Consider the following 22,381-nt stretch of genomic DNA (forward strand, 5'->3'; position numbering starts at 1 on the left):
ATATACAAAATATAATAAAACACGAATATTTAAGTCACGTAGCATATAAGTAAATATTCGGTCGAGAAGTATTTCTAAATCAGTCTACGTGCAGAAGTCTATTTGAAAAACTTTAATTAAATTCTATGTTGGGAAATGTTATTATTTCAAGGTTTGACATATAGCACATAATTATTTTCGTAATGTTGAGTCTATTTAACACAATAATAGACCAATAAATATCCATACCTAGCAGCCAGTATAAGCGGGGTGGTCCCATCGTGCATCCTGGCGTTCAGGTTGGTGGCTCTGTTCCTCAGCAGGATCTGGAACACGCCCATGGCGTCGGCGGCGACGGCGGAGTGCAGCGGCGTGCGGCCCGTGTTGTCCTGCGAGTTGGCGTCGGCGCCCGCGTCCAGCAGCCGCTTCGCTGCGTCCGCGCGGGCGTATCTGAGGGGTGAATAGTCAAGTAATGAAGTAATGAAGAGAAATAGTCGAGTCATTTTTGTATGTAGGTGGGTAATTCATTATTTTTTTAGTGTTACGGATTTTACGTTATAAAAAATTTACACTAAATTTTACTTTTGAAAAATACTTCTTACTATTTTATATTATAAAAATTTTACGTGTAAGTTGTACCTGATATAGAACCTGAACCTGATATAGAATTACAAAATTTAAGAAATAAATTTCAATATTCTGTAACGGAATAGACAAATTTATAGAAAGAATAATCCCCCATATTCATAATAACTGAATCGCCATAGAAACTTACCTAGCAGCCAGATGTAGGCTGGTTTCTCCAGTCTTATCCATAGCAGCGTTCAGCTGAGCACCCTGAGCCACGAGCTCCGATATAATGTGCGCTGTCTGCTCGTCTTCCACGTCAGAACCGGTGTCCAGGCCTCCGCCCCGGATGGCGGCTACCATGAGTGGTGTCATGCCGAGGGGACCACGGGCGTTTACATCCACGTGACCGTCGTGCTGTGAAAATGAGAGACATAAAACATTTGCCAGCACTTATTATTTTGGTTTTGTGCAATTGCTTTATTCTGTATGCTTGTTTAAATAAAGGATCAAAACAAAGGTGTCTGAAATAATTAAGTATTGTATCTGGTAGTTACTGCTCAAATCATCACTCTGTTTAATAGGGCAATTGGCATTTTTATGTCATAATGTGCACATTATAATCGGCTAATCGACCTATGCTTTTATAACTATTTACTATCAAATACATGCTTTAAATATTTCGATAGTAAAAAATAGATTTGACAGATATAAATTGATTTTTATCATCGAAATAAAATTATATATAAGAATAATACATAATATTAATCTTGGTGATGTGTTAAATAAATACAGAACAAATTACTCACGATAGCAGGTGGAGTCATCATACTAGGTGGAACTCTGATATCAGCCGCATCCAGATGCTGTTGAGTCCAGACCCTCGGCTCATGACTGGCTTCTTCATAATCAGTAATCGCTGTATGATCTGATGCATATCCGCCAGGAGCTCCATTAGAATCTCCCGGACCTCGAGCTCTCTTAGCCCTTGGAGGAGCTGATCCATCATCGTCTTCATCAGACCAGTGCGGCGGTACCATGTGACCTCCATTTATATCCACGTCGATGCACCCCATTGATCCCTTGTTCAAATTCCTCATTTCCTGACCATCTGGACCTCTACGCCTCGATCGACGACGTGAGGAAGAACCATTGCTTATAAAACCTTCTGGGAACCATGTTATGCCAGCTGCGCGTTTTCTCTGAGCAGTTACCAAGACGCCTATTAGCAAACCAGCTAGAAGAACTATAATAACGCCGATGAAGACGTATTTAGAGTTTGTGGGGATTTCTTCTACTGGAGCTTTCACACCTTTAACTTGAAATATTGGAAAGTCAGGTGATAAGGAATGTTTAGAGGCAGTAGCCGCTAAGAAATCAGCGGCTTCGCGGGCCGAGAAGAAACATTCCGAACCGGACATTGTTGTGCATTTTCTGTTATCAATTTCGAGGAACACTTGAACGCCTGACTGGCCGCGCTCAGTGAACACAATGTGATGTTTCTTACCGAATTCCGTATCTTGCAAGCCAACGTCCGTTGACCCCTTCCAAGGTTGGACCATGTCGTTTCCGAGGTGATCTTTCTTTATTAAAACTGTCGTCCGCAACTGATGGCCCAGATCTCGCAAGAAGGCAACAGAGTTCTCTTTGAACGTTCTCATATCCATCAGCAATATGACTGAGATGACACCTTCGGCTAGATCGGGCGGCTCGTTCTCGCAGTCCAAACCGTCCCAGTTACACTCAGCGTTGTTGCATCCATAGTCGCAATGTCCGTTTGCGTAATGTTTCTGACAGTACGCGTCGTAAATAGGGTTGCATTTCTGCAGGGATTTCTCGCAATCTCGCCCGTCGAATAAGCAATCTTGGGTATTACAGACTTCGTTACATTCTCCGTTCATGAACACCTCCCAACATTTGATAGGAGCAGTGCAGTTGGCCCATGGATTGATTCCCAAAGAGCAGTCATTGCCGTCGAATTCACACGCATAAGTATTACACTCTTCATCGCAATGATTGTCTCCTTTCTTTTCTTTGCACCCTAGTTTCACGCACTGTTCTCTTTGGAAAGCCAGATCTAATTCTTGCAGCGTCAATCCAGGGTTCTTGCCGTAAACTCCACTCACGGGGCTTCCATATCCACCTCTGGAGTGTGGGTCGTGTATGTCGCAGTTCTTCCCTGTCCATTGTCTTGGACAGTAACATAAATAGTCACCCGGTTTGTCAATACAACGCGCGTCTGGGTGTTTGCAAGGGTTGCTGAGGCATTCGTTCATAGAATCTATTTCGCAATTGATTCCAGACAAGCCAGATGGACAGTCGCATACGTAATCACCGATTTCTGATGTTCTACAGTAGCCTCCATTTTGACATGGGTTCGAGTCACAGGCGTATCCAGAGTATTCACAGTTCTTTCCATAGAAGCCATCGCTGCAAAGACACTCGTGTCCACCTTGTATAGCGGTACATATGCCACCATTTTGACAAGGAGAGTTCGCACAGAAGTTGACTTTAGCGTCGCAATGTCTGCCCATATAACCCGGTTTGCAATTACAATGGTAGTCGTTCACTAATTGCACACAATCCTGAGTCCCAGGGTTCGAGCAAGGGTTGGACAAGCACTCATTTATATCTCCTTCACACCTGGGCCCGACGAAGCCAGGCGGACACTTGCATTCGAAGCCCCCAACTTTATCAATACATGTGCCGTTATTGTGACACGCGTCCTGCTTGCAATCGTTGACGTTGATTTCGCATATCTTGCCCAGAGTCCCGAAGGGGCAAGAGCACGAGAAGTTGTTGATCAGGTCGTGGCAGGTGCCGCCATTTTGGCATGGGTTTGGAAGGCAGTCGTTTACGTTTAACTCGCAGTTCTGTCCTTGGAAACCTTTGGCGCACTGGCACTGGTACGTTCCCACTAGATCTTTGCATAGCGCTCCGTTTTGGCACGGGGCGGATTCGCACTCGTTGATTTCCTTATGGCAGTAGGAGCCGGTGTAGCCGTCCAGGCAGTGGCAGCGGTGGGAGTTGCCGATGTCTTCGCACGAACCGTTGTTGCAGAGTTGTTTAAGCTTCACACCTGAGGGAAGATGATTTGTCAGTATGTATAAATTCATGATAATTTACTTACAGTACCACCAAATAAAATTATAATGTCACCAGATTTTATTTTTTTTAAAGCTTCTATGTGTAATCTCACCTTTACGTATACTAGCATCTTTGCAGGACACCATTTCCACGTCACATAGCTTCCCTGACCAGCCGGGTGCGCAGGCGCACGTGTACTGCGGGCCTTTTTGTGAACATGTAGCACCATTCTCGCATGGGTTGTTTTCGCACCTGAAGGATAAAGTTTGTATATTTTTTGGTTTAAATTAAAGTTTATTCGTATATTTAGTAGGAACTAGCATTTTTATAATTTATTTATAATGAGTAATGATTAGATATAACGTTACCCTGTTCAGAAAATAATCAAATCATATTTTCGTTGAATTAATTTTCTTTTCAAAATTTCATATCGGCTAGGAGATCCAATATCTAATTATATAATATGTTTAGAGCGCATTAAAGTGCCCTTATTTAAAAAAAATCATTACTCTTCTATATACATACTTGCAAATGTTAAATAAACCTTTTCTTTCTTTCTTTCTTCTTTCAAATAAAGCCAAAAAATCATTCCCTAACACTTACCAATCAACGAACGTATCGCAGTGTTTTCCCGTGTACCCGTATGCGCAGTGGCAGGTGTAGTGCGTCACGTGGTCGTGGCAGGTCGCTGAGTTCGCGCACGGCGAGCTATCGCACATGTTGATGCGGAACTGGCAGTTGGAACCCGTGTACCTGTGGAAATAGAATTTACAAAATATTATTTAATAGTTCAATCATAGTTATGATAGACATTTTCGTAATGCATAAACTTTAATAAATGCAAGACTTTAACGGACTAATTTCAAGAATTTATGGTGCCGTTTCAAAAATTATTTCCGCGTTTGGTATGTACTCCTGAGTGCTATAGGCTATAAATGTACCATAAGCGAAGCCTGGGCAGACCGCTAGGCAATCGCAAACCCAGAGGAAGATCCGGTATGATGCGCATTAGAATCATTCCGATTTATGAATTTCAATACGACATGTATGACATTTCTTTATTGACCACACGAGCGAAGCCGCGGGTCAATAGCTAGTCCCTTATAAGTACAATATGGAACATAGTACTTACCCTGGTGGACAAGAACAGTTATACGAGTTGATGCCGTCAATACAAGACCCCCCGTTCATACAGCTCGAGTCGGTGCAATCTTCGTCGTTGGTCTGGCAGTTGATCCCGGAGAAACCCAGGGGGCACGTGCATGTATATGATGCGACATACTGGAATAGACGGGACAATTAGTGGTGAGTTTGTAATTCTATTTATAAATATAATTAAAGATAATAAAAACAGTAATTAAAAAAACTGTCATGTTGATAATTTACAAAATTATCCTGATCTTTTTGGTTGTAAAATATATATTTGCTGCCAGATTTAACAAGTCGTTTCAATAAAATAAAAATTGTGTTTGCTTAAACCACTAAAAACCAAAAAAAAAGACATAGTAATAATAGAAAGAGTGAAGTGCTTTTTAATTTTTTGTTACGATTTAACTCAAAGTGTCCAATACATTCTTAAAATTCTATCACTATTAGCAATACACATTTTAACAGAGCAACATAAGCTGTTTTGTATCGTAGACAAACTCGGACGAAGCCAGATTGTCTGCCTGTATATACAACTTTCGTTTCAACTTAAACCTCACCTGATTACAAGTAGCTCCATTCATGCAGGGCCTCGACTGGCACTCGTCAATGTCGACCTCGCAGTGCTTCCCGGCGAACCCGCTCGCGCACACGCAGTTATAGTCGCCGATACTGTCCAGACACGTAGCGCCATTTTGGCATGGGACTGTGGGGGAAAAATTTGTAATATGTAGTGGGATATTTAAATATTAAGAATAGGTAAGTGTTGAATGATACACCAAAATATTGATATCAACGTGATAGTATTTGTAATGACAGTCTTAAAGCTCTTATTCGTTCATATTATAACTAAATATATGGCAACAAACACATTCAGTATATGGTGGCCGAGAGGCTAGGCGTTGCTACGGTTAGGTAAGAAACGCGGGTTCGAATCCCGCCCCGTGATCGATTTTTTTCTATTCTTTCAAAAAAAAACTTCTTCTCTTCAATAAAGCATTAAAATGCTTTATTGAAATTATAGAGAAGATATAGAATTATATAGAATATATAGAGAAGAGAGTTGAAGAGAAACTAAAAATTAAATTTTACATTCAGTATGTTTATAACCTTTGAAGTATATATAGGCTATGAATATGAATAATACTAAAGTCATGTAAAAACACGCTAAATGGACATAAAATGGCTTTTAACACACAATTACGATAAAATAACCCTTTTCTCTCAGCGAAATGCCCCTCCCCTAAATCTAAACGTTCCAGAACATTCTACTCACACGAAGCGCAATCGTCCGTGTTTATAGCACAGTCCTTGCCCTCGTAGCCCCTAGCGCACAGACACGCATAGGACCCCTCAGTATTGATGCAAGTGGCTTCATTGTGACACGGCGCTGTCACAGCGCATTCGTCGACATCCCGTTCGCAGAGAGCTCCGGTCCAGCCGACGGGACATTGGCAAGTGAACTCGGCGTATGACGCTTCGGCGATGCAGCGGCCACCGTGGCGACATCTGAGAAAATTTTATTAGAGGTTTAAAATTATATAACGCCATGGTTATGGATAAAAAGCGTTTGTTTATATAAGATACCTGAGAAATATGGTACTAATTGGAATGATAAATGATTATTTCCTGTTAGAATAGGTTATGACAAGATTATTACAATATCTCTTGTATTAAAAACCTACAACTATATCGTAATATTGATGGATTTTATTTTAAGAGATATTAATACTTTTTAATACCGTCAAAATGCACTGTCTGCTTACAAAAAAAAACTAACACAAAATTAAAATATAGAACTCACTGGTTCGGCAAGCACGGGTCGAGCGTGTTCTCGCAGTTGCGTCCAGAGTGCGGCGGCGCGCACACGCACCGGTAGCCGTTCACGAGGTCGATGCACGAGCCGCCGTGTAAGCACGGGTTGCCGGCACAGTCGTCGATGTTTGTTTCGCAGTTTACTCCTGATTGAATGATAAAAATTGTTTTTATTTAACATTTGTATTGCCATATTTTATTGTATTGAAAAGGTATAAAATGCAGTATTTCTTTTGTAGGGAACAAACACAGCTGAAAGCCTTTTTATAAATAATTTATATATTTATATACCTACTTAGATACAGATACAATACAATAAACTAAATAAAAAGTAAAATTCTTGAACTATATCACATTTGTGTGCCAGATAAATAAAAAAAAGAAACTAAAGGCACATACAATGAACTTTAAAATAGCATTAAAATTGTAATTATTAGAATCTCACCTGTGAATCCCAATACACAGTCGCATTTGTAAGCGTTGAGTCTATCATGACACGTGCCGCCATGTTGACATGGGTTTGAGCTGCATTCGTCGATATCGCGCTCGCAACGTTGTCCTAAATAAAAAAAAAAAAATATAGATTTTTCACATTTAATCCCTACATAAAGTGAAGTCCCGTGTCCCCTACTGGGGTATGGGGCAGATGATATTCATCTGTTTCACTGATCGATTTTCTTTATGGACAAGTAGGTGATCAGCCTTCTGTGTCCTGCCAGACCGAGACATTTTTTTTATTGCCCCCACCGGGAATCGAACCCAGGTCCCCTCGGTTCTACGCTCACGCGTTTACCACTGTACCAAGGAGGCGTCAATCCCTACATAGTGTAAAGAAAAGTCGCTTCCCGCGTCTGTCTCTAAGTAATGTATGCTTAGATCTTTAAAACTGCACAACGGATCTAGATGGGGTTTTTTAATAGATACAGTGATTCAAGACGAAGGTTTATATGTATAATAACATTCATTAAACTAGTCCGAATTAAACGTGTGAGAAGCTGCGGGCAAATGCTAGTGAGAACATGAACTAGTCGCTTATCACATCTTCTAAGTGAAATCATCATCATCAGCCCATATACGTTCCCACTGCTAGGACACAGGCCTCCTATGAGGGTTCAGGCCATAATCCACCACGCCGGCCAAGTGCGGGTTGGCAGATGTCACATGTCGTCGAACTTTTGATTCTTGGACATGCCGGTTTCCTCACGATATTTTCCTCTAAGTGAAATGATTGCACTTAATTTAAAATAACCTTTCACTGTTAAAAATAACGCTACATTGTAAGTGAAGTGTACCAGAATACTGTAATAATGGTTTCTAAGCGTAAACAAGTTGCAGATAATCCTTCTAAATAGTAGTATATATTCATTACTACATAAAAAAAGAAAAAATAAAAAAAAAACAACGCATTCTTACCGCCATATCCCGGCAAACAATGGCAAATGAACTGATTGACGCCATCTTCGCAGGTACCACCGTTGATGCAAGGGTTTGATGCGCATTCATTCACATCTGATAAACATCTGTTGGAAAATAATAGCACATGTTTATATATTAACTTTTTATGTTTTTTTTTATATCATAGTAGGCAATGGAGCTGGTGGGTCGTGATGTTAAGCGCTACCACCGCCCATGAACATTTGGAGAGGCATAAGGCCAATTGCAGACCTTACGCCTCTACAAATGGATTGATTGGACTTTAAATTGGGAAGAGATTAAGATTGTTCTGTTGCATTTAATTTAGATAGATTATGGGTTTGATAATCAAGATTAAGTTTCCTGTGGTGAAATACATTTTAATGAAATTATGAGAACTTGTATGTTACACTCAAAGTTTATTTAGACTAATAAATTATTATATTCTAAATAATAAACAAATAAATATATCTATACTAATATTATAAAGCTGAAGAGTTTGTCTGTTTGTGTATGGTTGAACGCGCTTAACTTAGGGACTATTGGTCCCATTTGTAAAATTATTTCAGTGTTACATAGCCCATTCATTGGGGAAGGCTTCGCGCTATATAACATCAGGTTTAAACACCCTGTGATTTATTTAGCGTTTTATTTCGTAACTGTGATTTTGAGCGACGTTAAAAGGTCACACTTAAAATAATGGCCAATTCGATACACTACTAATAAATGCGAAAGTTTGTGAGGATGTATGTATGTTTGTTACTCTTTCACGCAAAAAGTACTGAACCGATTGCAATGAAATTTGGTACGTAGATAGCTGGACAACTGGAATAACACATAGGCAACTTTTTATCCCGACATTCCTACGGGATACAGACTTAGGCGGGTGAAACCGCGGGGCGTAGCTAGTAGTTCATAATATCCAACGTACCTCGCATCATAGTAGCCTCTGGGGCACTCGCAGCGGAATCCATTGACGCGATCGATGCATTTGCCCCCATTTGCACAAGGATTCGACAAACATTCGTTGATGTTGGTCTCGCAATGCTGTCCAGTGAAACCCGGGATACATTCACATGTATACCTGAGGAGGTGGTTGGATATAGTAATTTGTTTGTGGAATTTTCTAGAACGATCTGGCCGGACGACAGCCGGAGGTATGTAGGATCACTTAAATAATTTATTGTTCTGAAGAGTGAATAAATTTCGGAGGCAACCAAGCAAAATTGGAAATATAAAGAACATATGTCAAATGTCTTTTCTACAATTTTGTAAAAATTCCTATAAAAATTAATTCAGGAAGATCAAAATTTTGATACTAATTCGCCGATAATAAGTTTCAAATGTTTGCTTTAATTGGAGTCATTGAAAAAAGCCAATATCATATAATTATAAGCCAAAACATAATAGACAGCATTAGGATCTTAAAATAAAGAAATATGACTATTAAATGATGAACAATGTTTGTTAAATAAGCTAAAGCGGTGATTTTCACTAAGTCAGGCCATGCGGTGTAATAAGAAATGAACTTACTCAAAGTAATTGTTGCTGCATGTGAAAGAAAAAGTAAGCATTAGAAATGAATGTATTACTGTTTTTATTAAAGCTCATGAAAGCCCTTGTTAATAAAAGCTAGTGAAGATTACATGAAGATTATATTGTGATAATTATAATATTTAACATGGTTTAATGAATGCAGATGGACAAAAATATAATGGTTTATACTGTAACATTTAATACATCTAGTTACATTCGAAATTAATATTAGTATCATATTAATTAGCCTCTAATTACAAACATGCAATTGCGCCGTTTATAAAGACATTATAACGCAACATAACTTAAGATTTTTATGTAATATGGTATCTATGTAAAGGATCTTAAGGTATATATTAGAATGATTGAAATATGAGGTAAACAATTTACTCTTTTTTATTTATTTATATGTAAAGTGTGTCATAACCCAAAACAACCGGTGCTACAGCAAAAGAAGCTTTATTACAAAGATATACGAACCTATTTATCCCGTCAATGCAAGTGGCCCCATTCCTGCATGGGTTGGAGTAGCACTCATTGACGTTAATCTCGCAGTTGCGTCCAGACGTTCCAGGTTTGCACCGACATTGATAACCGTCAATTAGGTCTTCGCAATGACCTGAAAATATAAATAGTAATATTATAATGGATTCCAGTGTTGAAGATACTTTTTTCATACGACAATTATCGGTAGTTTTAAATAGTTGCATCTTCCCGCTTCTTTCTAGAGGCGTAACCCAGCTTATAGGTTAGGATATGGCGCTTAGTAAAATGGACTTTATGACATTCAGTATAGAGTTTCATTTCCAAACTCCAACCAGATCCAGACTGGCAAGGGTTTATTTACGCCTGACACAAACTGCCGGCGGCAGTTGCACGTGATGCTTCTACAGTTATTCCATTTCCTTTCTCACAATTCCAAAGCAATATGGACCATATGCAAATGCTATTAAGGTCTCACCTCCAAACTGGCAGGGGTTCGATTCGCACTCGTTGATCTGCGTCTGGCACACGCGGCCCGTGTACCCCGGGTGGCAGTTGCACGTGAAGCTGTTGTCTCCATCGATGCACTCGCCGCGGTGGCACGGCGCCGACAGGCAGTCGTTGATGTTCGTCTCGCAGGACATGCCTGAAGAGAGAGGAGTTAGATTTAGAGAGAGATGAATATACAGAAAAAAATTATATTAAGATAAGTCTAAACTGTGTGAGTTGAAGGGACAATAATTTAATTTTTAGTTTTATAGTACAAATGAGAATTTTTTAACGTTATTATGTTGCTACGGTTTGGCAAAAAGACGCGGGTTCGAATCTAAAACCCGATTTTTTAATGATAAGGCTTGGTCTTACAGACAGACAGACCAAAATGTTTATATATCTTATGTTACCCATGCATCTACCATTTAATAAACTTCAATATAATAATAAATAACAATATTGACATTAAAATAAACCCTTTTTAATATACCAAAATAAACCGAGCTAGGAAAATAGCCACATAGAAATATCCGGATTAATACACAAATAAATGTGCACTTTAGATAATAAAAAGCCTAAAATCTTACCTGTATATCCCGGTGGGCATTCACAAGTGTACCCAGCGATGGAGTCATGACACGTGCCTCCGTTTCGGCATGGACTGGATGCACAATCATCTATGTTCACTTGACAGCGAGCGCCGGTGAATCTGGGAACAATTATGCATTGTTAAAACCAAAAATATACCCTTAAAGTCAGGGAGATAAGGTTGATATTACAAGAGATGCGTTAACTGAAAAACACAAAATTAAAGTTTCATTGTTTAGGACCATAAAACGTTTCTATTAATGCCTATATGAACGTTTATATGATAAGAAAACAAAGTTTAAAACATCAAAAGCACAATGAATTACTATAAAGACTCTTATGAGGTAAATATTGAGGACCTGAAGCTATTTATTTTACTCTACCATAAGAATTATATATAAATCTTTATATAATGTAACCGTTCCATACAATAAAACTTACCCTATAACACACGTGCATCTGAATGCATTGATCATATCGTGGCAGACACCTCCATTCAGGCAAGGGTTGTTCGCACATTCATCTATTTCAACTTCACACTGAGTGCCCGTGAACCCTGAAAGTTAACAGATTTATTATAATCTGGAGATATAAAAATTAATACAAATTATACACTATTTTTCGATGTGTATCATAGTTATAGCGTTAATATTATTCGTCTATCTTCGAAATAATTAAGAAATGATTAATTAATAAGAATAAAATTACATATCTGTGAAGAGGTGGAATAAAACTCTCTTCATAGATATACAGAGAATATTTAATAATGCGTTTTAAATCCTCTTAAGACTCTTATAATAAACTAATGAAATCTCTGCACTAACTGGAGTCCTATTAACACTATGTTTATACTTTTAAAGCCTATAATACAAAAAATCAACAGCTCTATAAATAAGTTTTCAAATTTGCTATTCAAATCCATATACTACTTAAATTAAGTAATATAATGGCCATTAAACTACGTGATCGAAATATTAAATAGATATTACAATTTCTCTCGATACTTTCGCATTATATTAAGAAAATAAACGATTAATCAACCACCATCAACCAATAAAACTTTACAATATGAAGTAAAATGGAAATAAATGTTTATTTCCACTTAAACTGCGACATAAAATGATCAACGGAATGGGAGTGTTTAATAATAATTAATTAATGAGTATCCTGCATTTGAATTAACGTTTCATTGCAACGGTCCTATCCACAAGTACTTTCAAATTAAGATTCTTTTCCCAAATACGTGTCCTACGTGTGAGTCTCCATATGTATACATAGTTTATTAAATGGTAATGGATATATTATAGCTTATGGATAAGAAACAATTACGTCAAATAATTCACACGAAGGAACACAGTAAAACACGTATAAAATATAATATTAAAAGACGGGCATTTCAATTGTTATAAGAATATAAAACGAATTAAAGTTTTGAAGCCACAACTGTAACTAAATATAGACACGATGTTAATTTGCAATCTGTTTTAAAAGTACAATTCGAATCAAAAGAACTGAGTAAAATTCAACAGTTCTATAAAAAATAACCTTTATGTTGACGATATTGTAGTAACCGTATAAATATTAAAAACCTCTTGTAAAACATCTTAAGCAACATACATTGCGCTGTAAAAGGGAATTGTCAACCTAAACACAATAAATTCAGAGTGCACTTTACATTGATCGATTCCTGTCATAGAACACCTGGCTTGTACCCGTATTGAATTACACCCTTATTTAGTTCCCATATCGCTGACAATGCAAAATTAACTCTACCAGATCGGTTTAGCGTTCAAAATGGTGTACAGTCGAGCTATTGGTATTTTCTACTGAAATCACTACCTTACCAAAAAAGGTACGTTGTCATACAAGATCATGCAGCTTCCGACAATCGATCTTATATACTATAAATAAGTATAAAAATAGAACGTTGGGTTTTGTGCAATAACATTTTATTGCATATCTTCGCATATCTTTGGCTATAGCTCATCGTTTGTCATAGAAAAAAAAAACAAAACTATAACGCATTATGAAATGAAATGAAATAAATGAATGAAATGAAATGAAATATTCTTTATTGCACACTCAACAAACAATTAAATTAACAAAAAAAAAAATAGGAAATGTAGTGCAAAGGGCGGCTTTATTGCTCAATAGCAATTTCTTCCAAGCAACCCAAGTTAAGCGGAAGTAATAAAAAATTAAGCATTATATTGATTTTATTCTTTAGTTGATGTTTTGATACTCACTATACCAACTCTGTAGTCTTTTATTGTCTTTTCTATTTGAGATTTACATATATTTTTAGTAACTTAGTATAATAAAATATTGCAGCTGAACAAGGACAGTTCATTAAGAAAAAGAAAGGAAAGAAACTCAAGTTTTATCGTAGGTAAGTAGCTGTAGCTTAGCTGCGCCCCGCGATTTCACCCGCGTAAGTCCGTATCCCGTAGGAATATCGGGTTAAAAAGTTGCCTATATGTTATTCCAGTTGTCCAACTGTCTACGTACCAAATTTCATTGCAATCGGTTCAGTAGTTTTTGCGTGAAAGAGCAAAAAACACACACATCCTTACAAACTTTCGCATTTATAATATTAGTAGGATATAATTCTTAATTGAGTTTTCATTAATCAATTACTAGTATTGTAGTGTTTGAGTCTTGTTCCATTTACTCCTACACTCGTTAATGTATACCAACTCACACAAACATTATTTTTTATTTACTATAAATCGATCCTGACACTGTCGGCGCTGTAACAACGCTGACCTATAGCTTACAATATTGCAGTTCAAATGGCAGTCGAATAAGTTATTTTCTCAGCGGAGCATTACGCAAACAATTCTAGCAGTGTTTATCTATTGAAACGGTGGGTCGCCACGCCCTGTTCCATGGTACAGTTATATGAAACACAGATCGTTTGATTGGATGTTATAGACTTATAAATATTGGTAATTAAATATTATGATTTGTGCAATTATTCGTTATTTTTTACTACTGAAAACTTGTTTTTTCATCAACTGTGTCAATGGTCAGATAGTATAATAAATACTGTCGAGTTAAGTTGTAACTTTTAATTGGATTTTTCATGTGAAATGAAGTCACGAGTCTACAAATAAAACGATTTTATTAAAAGAGTTAACTGATAATATATTGAAAACTTTAATTTATATAGTCTAGATCGCAGACCATATATGTTCACAACATAATCATTCAAATAGCTTATTTTTAAATTAAGTGCAGTTTGTTTCAAAGTCTTTTAAATGTCAACCTAAAATTCCACCGCAATTTAGGCGCGAAAACTAATTAAACTTAAATACAGAATTTGTTTCGCATTCGAAACATTAATCGCTAGATGATTTAGTTTTAAATGTTTATTCAGTTAACGTGTAACGCAGTTTTATTTCTAATTTCCAGAAGAAATAAATGCAACCGTTATATTAAAAACTAAATAGCTATCGCCTATACCTTGTACTAAAACATTTGTCACGATATCGGCTCACAGGCCCAATAGGAATGTCCGGTGCATTCTATATCAGGATCTCTGATAATGTTTGAACAATGTTTCGAACATTTAGCATTTGTTTATATATAAATGTTTATTTGGGTTATAGATCAATTGACAGGGGGTTTCTTAATAGACATTATATTATTCTAATTCTAATTTTAAGAAGAAAAAGAAAGAAATTATGTTTACGAAATAATAACGTAACTTTTTCTTTACATACTTATCGCTTTATATCTTTATTTGTATATTATATCGTTATTATGATAGTCCAATGAAAAATTAATAAATTCAGCTTTGAACGGGCACTATATCCAAACGGACCTTTATTGCATACATATTTTTCTACAAAAAAGCACGTTTTACCATATTTTCAAAATGGTTAACGGTCGCGTCTTGCAAAAAGCGAGTGCAAAGTCCCGGGACGTGTTTCTCCATAAAAAATTATAATGTCGTCATACCGAACTAACTTTGCCCTTATTAGCGCACTTGCCAGACGGGTCGGAAAGCACTCGTGCGTGAGATGCGACATGCGACCGGATCAAATGCACTCCGTTCGGTTCCCGCTGCGACAACTCAAGAGGCTTCTTAATTTATCAGTATAATACCATACTTGAACTCGGATATAACCCTAACAAGTTGAAACGCCCCGTGGTATCGCGCGAGGCGTGCGTTTTGTTGTCATTTGAAATTGATTGGGTTATAGCGTAATTTAGTTCCAATGAGTGGTTCCGTCCGCATCATTGCGTCGTTGACATGTCTTTGTGCTTGACAACGCAGGTTATTGAATATGTGGGACCCGAACGCCCGAATGGGATTTTTGTTATGCATTCCGATACATTAGGAACGAATTTGTATGATAATCGGTTAGTTTCTAATTTGATTGCGTCGATGCCTCGAAATTTGACCATTTTCGAGATTACTATGGAATTGTAGGCATTTCTACGACTCCGCTGAGATATTTAAAATCAGTTTAGATAGATATCTATGTAAAGCACATTTGTTGTTATTTTCTTCAAATTTGGATGGACAAAATATCAAAAATTTCTTTAATTAACAACATTTAAACTCATCTTCGGTCAACTTATAAAACCTGTCTGAAAACTTATCAAAATAAAAATATAAATTACAAACATTTTTGACAACAGATACTTGGAGTTTTGCAAGCCCACACAGTATTCGCAGCTGCTATTTTTAAACGGAAATCTAGGTCATGTGTAATCAACGTTAATTATTATTATCTTAACTCAGATAAATATCAACCTCGTTATATATTTATATTAAAACAAGCTTTCTCCCAAAACCAATCAACACGGGACGGAAATGCAAAATTCTGCGGTCGAATTGTAAGCCAAGTCAGCTAATATATTATGTTAATTATCAAATTACGCGGATGACGACTGTTAGATGAATATGGACTCTATTCCAAGGGGACAGGTGTGATGTATGTGGTTAAAAAACGTTAGTTTCCGCGTCGAGACAATGCGCGCCACTCTCTCATCGCCATGGGAACTAACTCTAATAGGGTTGCTCCTATAATGTTCTTCAAGCATTCATTTTAGAATGTGTGACGTAAAACATACATAAATATTTATTAAAAACTAATTAATATGCAAAGAGAACCTCCTCATTTTTTTATTTCTATAGCACAAACGAAATATGTGCTAGGTTACTTATTTTTTATATTTTTTTAAACTCTTTCATATTCATTTTTTTTTTAGTTTTATAGCATTGAAATGCTTTATAAATGAGAAATTTTGAAAGAATAGAAAAAATTGTCCATCCGTGATCCCTCGGGTGGATCACGGGTGGTCGAGAGGCTAGGCGTTGCTACGGTTAGGCAAGAAACGCAGGTTCGAATCCTGCCTCGTGATCGAATTTTTTCTATTCTTTCATATTCATCATCATCATCAGCCCATATATGTTCCCACTGCTGGGACAAGGCCTCCTATGAGGGTACACAAACACACAAACACAAACCATTCTTAGACCACAGATATTTGTCGTCACTGGAGGTGAACTTGAGGTTTTCATATTCATGCGTTTTACTAAATAAAATAAATATCACAAATAAACATATAGCTACTAACAATATATTAAATTGATCATATAATTTACAACTATAACTTTCGTTTCATGCTAATTAATGATCATTATCTTAGTTTTTCATATAATTTACTTAAGAGAAGCTTTTTACCAAAATTTCGAATCAGTAACGCCAAAAATGAATACACAACCCATTTTCCTTACACAGAGAAGTATAAAATTTCGTTGTGGCAGCCCTACATCCGCCTAGCTAATGATAATCTACAAAGATCGCTGTCAACTGTGAAGCAAATTGTAACTTCGCGAAGGGGGGTCCATACCGTTACACCATCCAGTAAGAATATGCTTTCTGCATTGGCATTACGATGTTTGCAATACGACTGCTATATTATTGTTACTTCGCCCGACAGGTATTCCAAATTTAAAATTATTATATATAAAAAAAATGTATTTGTCACTTAAATCCTACTGGACTCACACGCGTGATTAAAAGAAAAGACGGTCGTGACATCTGCCAACCCGCACTTGGCCAGCGTGGTGGATTATGGCCTGAACCCTCTGGCCCGTGTATCAGCAGCGGGAACATATATGGGCTGATGATCATGATATTTCATCCAAATCGATTCAGTGGTGTAGGCATGAAGAGACAGACGTATAGGCATACAGACAGAAGATAAACAGATGAACAATAAAACACTAAATGCATTGTATTTAGTGTTTTATTTACAACTAGCAAACTCGGCGAACTCCGTTTCGCCACCAGATGGCTTCGTTTTTCCCGCTTTTCTGTTGAAATTTTTCCGGAATTTTCTTTGCTCTAAACCTCACGGAGCCTGAGACCTTTCCAACGAATGCAAAACCGTGGAAATCGGTTGGTGCGTTCTGGAGTTATAGCGTCAGGAAGGAAAACCCGACTTATTTTTATATAGTAGATAACAAAATGTGCGTTTATTACCGAGTGCGACGCTGTTTTGAGATCATCAGATTAATATAATTGGTGGTCAAAATGGCATAAGCACCACTACAGTTTATGCGATTTCCAAATTTGGCTGGACACATAACATTGTAATTGATACGCTTATCAATTTATATATAGAAGTACAGTTTGTAGTTAAACATATATTATACTAAATAAATGAAAATTTTGTAACGTTTTTGCATTTTTATTTTAAAGTACGCGTTTGAAATAATGATTGATCAGGTTATGATTAATATTAAAATAACATCCTGGAAATTTAGGTCTTTTTTACGGATTTACAACTCGTTTTATTAACTACAAATCTATATATAACTCTACAAGTCTTAAATTTCTAATTGAATAATACTTGCGCAATATCAAACGCATCAAAAAATATCTAGGTTCCAAATAATTCACCAGGGATGCAGGATATATCGCAAGTCGCCAAGTCAACGCAGGTTGCAAGGATCTCGAGTTTCCAATAACCGAAACTTCCTAACCATACGAGAACCATAGACATTAAGTCAACTCACCATTATTTCTTTAGACTTTGTAAAAATTTTATACCACTGATTGTGTATTATGCAGTATAAAATTGCAATATTGTCTTTATAAATTAGTTTTGATATGTTTTAGCTGTTTAATTTATGTGCATGTTGTGTTTACTTTATAAGGTGTGCATTTATTTCTTACTTAATTCTTATATTTGATGTAATCTCCTTAATGTAATATGGTGAACCTAAAACAAATAAACTCACCAGGCATACAAACACAGCGGAACGTCCCCGGGTCGTCCAGGCAGGAGCCCTCGTTCCGGCACGGGTGGCTCTCGCACTCGTTGACGTTGGTCTCGCAGCGCGGGCCCGTGAAGCCCACCGAGCAATTGCACGCGAACGAACCGGGCGTGTTCACGCACATGCCGTCGTGCTCGCAGGGGGAGCCTGGGGGCGGATGTTTAGGTAGAGTCATAGAAAAGGGGGAGACTTTTTGTTGGAAGTCGGTTATGTGCCGATGCATGCTGGATTCAGACAGATGTGTTGGTTCAGGAAACAACAAAATAGCTCTTACTTTCCGTTTTTTGAAGTTGGTTAAAAGTACACATATATGTTATGCTGGCTATGTCCCGTGGAATCATCCAGGTCCTTATCTTATCTATAAACTTCCACAAGAAAAAATATAGTTCCTTAAATAACACTATGTAACACTGAAATAATTTTTCAAATCGGACTAGTAGTTCTCGAGTTTCCTGTACCTGTTCCAAACAAACAAGCAAAGCTTTTATCCTTTTTTTCTTATTATACAATCAATTCTATTATTCCACTGAACCTGCTGCTGTACCCCGTAGTTCAATCGGTCAGTGAAAGTACTGCCAAATTCCGTCCAGCCGTACAAGAGATTAACCGGATCAAGCGGATATTGTAAAAAATATTCTTTTGTGTATGTATTATATACATAAAAACATCCTCTCTAACTTCCAAAGATCATCTATATGTATCTATTTGTATTCAACTCTCACCTTGTTCGCACTCATCAATATCCTCAGAGCAGTCCAGGCCCTTGTACCCAGATGCGCAGGAGCAGGTGTAGGAGCCGTTGATCGGGCTGGTGTCGCAGATCGCGTCCGCGTGGCAGGGGTTCGAGGTGCACGCGTCGTCCAGGTGGCAAAGGAGACCTGGTTATGGAAGAAGTGGTAAACTTTAGCACGAATGTTACTAGACCTTAAAATGGTATTGAAATTAAAAGCATTTTAAATGTGAAAAGTAATCAGTCTGGAAACACATAGGTTTTTTATGTAGCTCAGCTATAAATCTAGAACTTTCTCTTCTAATACTGGGAGAATTTAAAAGAAAGATTTCAATGAAAATTGTCTAGTCGTTTATTTTTTTGTATGATTACAATACACTCAGCTCAGTAGCTAAAATTTAAACAATCACTCTATTTAAAAAGTTTGTCTCTTATGTAATGATAAATTAAGATCAAAAGTAGACCAAGACTAACCATAAAAACATAGACCATCTCTTTAAAATTGGCAACATTCAAATTTAGAATACACCTTAACATTTACCACTATGATCATCATCATCAGCCCATACATGTTCCCACTGCTGGGACACAGGCCTCCTATGAGAGTTCAGGCCATAATCCACCACGCTGGCCAGGTGCGGGTTGACAGATGTCACATGTCGTCGAACTTTTGTATCTTGGACATGCCGGTTTCCTCACGATGTTTTCCTTCACCGTTTTAAGCAGTGGTGATGTTATCCACATGTACAGATAAATTGAAAAATCAATTTATTTCCTGCACGCCGCCCGGTCTCGAACCCCGACTTTTGAAGTCAGCGGTTCTCACCACTGAGCCACCACTGCTTTTTTACGACTATGATATAAATACGTAATAAAAAATACAACTCACCAGTCTTCCCCGGAGTACACTTGCAATAGAAAGCCCCAACTCTGTCGATACACGTGGCGCCATTGAAACAAGCGGCGCCTGCGCAGTCGTCGATGTTCACAGAGCACTCCGGCCCTGTCCAGCCGTTCACGCAGATGCAGGAGAAGCCGCCAACGGTATTCGTGCATGTAGCACCGTTCTGACATACTAGCGGCCTGGAGACAAAAGAGCTGGTTAGAAAAACAGTGAAGGATATAAGACATATATATTTATTTGTATTTTTTTGTAGGTGAATGAATACAAATTTATGTAATTGAAGAATTGATATTCTGCCATACAATTTTCAAGCAATTTAAAAAAAAGGAGATCCTCTACGTGACTGAATTTTTTTGGATTTGTTACGAACAGAACAGAACTTATATTAATCCTATCTTTTCAGTTGGATCAAACTGCACATGGTGTGCAAATTTGGTTAAAATCCGTTGAGTAGTTTAAGAGTCCATCGCGGACAAACAACGTGACACGTAATTTATACATATAAGGATAAAAATTATTATTTCTTTACTAAATATTAATATAGATGGCGGAACGAATGTTATATCATTTAAAAGGCTACGTTATATACAATTTAAGTTTAATTATGAAGATGTATTTTAATCGTACAAAGCGCTTTATGGTTATTAAATAAAATTATAATTGCGGTAAAAAAAGTGGTACGGCGAGGTAAAGAGACGCCGACAAGGACGCACTTGGCATTTCTCGTTTCCTTGGATATTTGCAAATTAGGATACAGGGGAAGATGTGAAAAATCACAAATTTTCGTAATGAAACGTTTTTTATTCACTTTTAAAAAGTGAACAGTGAAATTGTTTATTTTGTAATTATATTAACATAATGATGAACATAGAATTCGTTTTTATTTATAATATTATAAGTATTTAAATTTATTTTCGAATTTAAACGCAATTTCTCCCCGTGTCACGCTCGCTGTAAAGTGTTCGAAACGTCGGGTTGATAATATAATGCATAAATTCCGTTTAAATCGTTTAAAAAGTCTCCAATTTCTACAACAATAATCATAATTATTTATTAGCATCATTTATGTTTATTACTTTGAACAATTGAATGACATTATATTACGTTATATTATAAACAGCAAACGAAATAAACAAGCATCGATCTATATCATCAATCTATAAAATCATTTAATCCTAGAAGAGATTGGTAAAGGAAACTAAAGTGACCATAGTATAGATGATTTACGCTTGACCACATCGCTCTTAGAACTACAATAAATATGTAACAACGCAGACTGGGTTGTAAATCAAATGTGACTTTTCTCTTTAATAAAACCTCAACAACATATGGGATATAGAAGTTAATAAATAGAAGATATAGTTGCGGAGGTGTGTTGAAAACCAAAATGTATATTTTACTAGCTGCGCCCTACAGTTTCACCCGCGTAAGTCCGTATCCCGTAGGAATATCGGGATAAAAAGTTGCCTATATGTTATTCCAGTTGTCCAGCTGTCTACGTACCAAATTTCATAAAAACTTATCATCTTCATCTATCTTATTTCATATAAACTTTCGCATTTATAATATTAGTAGGATCAGTAGGATAGTAGGATATGTAAAATATAATGTGAGAATATTATGTATATGTATATATTTTATAATAAGATCAAGCGAATTTTCCTATAAAAAAGTTTAGTATGTTCGAATTTTTTTGTTATTGTCAAATTATTTTCAAATAAGTTTTCACTACAATGTATCATTTTGTAGTACACAGTATTACACACGTACTTTGGCTTATTTAGCTCAGTAGATCCCGAGGTGCTACTATAATGCTGTGTGTTTGGCCGCCAAGAACGGTAAACGGGTAAGAATTCCTAATACTTTTCTTATTTCCCTCCAAAAAAGAGTAAAGTGTAATGTTTTAAAAATTTCTTCCTCATTACTAAAAGCCATAGTTATTAGAAATTCTATGCAGCCATCGATATTATGTTCTTATAACGAGCACAATTGGCAGTACATTTTAATATTCAATAGTCAATAGGGTTATTATAATAGAAATATAAAGTCGCTGTTGCTCAGAACATAAAACAACACAATCTTAGCAATTTAATATACAAAATACGGCTAACGCTCGTAAATATAACATTACAGAATATAAATTGTAGTTATTTCATGTATTGCTTTTTCCGTCGCTTGCTGTGTGAATAATTAAACAATACAATTTACCGTTTTATCTATTAACTTTCGCAACTTCACTAAGTACAAAGCAAATTGGCTTCTGTCTGTCCCTATACTTAGTCTGGCCATAAATACTGTTACACTTAATTATAAAAAAATATTACATTTGAATTTCGAATCT

The 22,381-nt window shown here is 36.8% G+C and overlaps 1 protein-coding gene across 1 annotated transcript in view; it reads right to left on the minus strand.

Moving 5' to 3' along the window:
- Positions 1-22,381, minus strand: part of LOC119829982 (neurogenic locus Notch protein) — a 127,421-nt gene that overhangs the window by 7,232 nt on the left and 97,808 nt on the right. The window contains exons 6-24 of the mRNA XM_038352770.1: positions 20,026-20,219; positions 19,129-19,284; positions 18,371-18,553; positions 11,548-11,662; positions 11,106-11,227; positions 10,505-10,672; positions 10,024-10,162; positions 8,939-9,091; positions 8,008-8,114; positions 7,040-7,153; positions 6,584-6,740; positions 6,056-6,288; positions 5,340-5,485; positions 4,766-4,914; positions 4,237-4,386; positions 3,746-3,885; positions 1,356-3,625; positions 755-963; positions 229-429 (exon numbers count right to left, since the gene is read on the minus strand). Coding sequence (XP_038208698.1) covers positions 229-429; positions 755-963; positions 1,356-3,625; positions 3,746-3,885; positions 4,237-4,386; positions 4,766-4,914; positions 5,340-5,485; positions 6,056-6,288; positions 6,584-6,740; positions 7,040-7,153; positions 8,008-8,114; positions 8,939-9,091; positions 10,024-10,162; positions 10,505-10,672; positions 11,106-11,227; positions 11,548-11,662; positions 18,371-18,553; positions 19,129-19,284; positions 20,026-20,219 — 5,106 coding nt within the window. The remainder of the gene's footprint in view (positions 1-228; positions 430-754; positions 964-1,355; positions 3,626-3,745; positions 3,886-4,236; positions 4,387-4,765; positions 4,915-5,339; positions 5,486-6,055; positions 6,289-6,583; positions 6,741-7,039; positions 7,154-8,007; positions 8,115-8,938; positions 9,092-10,023; positions 10,163-10,504; positions 10,673-11,105; positions 11,228-11,547; positions 11,663-18,370; positions 18,554-19,128; positions 19,285-20,025; positions 20,220-22,381) is intronic.

This window comes from Zerene cesonia, chromosome 11 (genome assembly GCF_012273895.1).
Source record: "Zerene cesonia ecotype Mississippi chromosome 11, Zerene_cesonia_1.1, whole genome shotgun sequence".
Taxonomy (NCBI): domain Eukaryota; kingdom Metazoa; phylum Arthropoda; class Insecta; order Lepidoptera; family Pieridae; genus Zerene; species Zerene cesonia.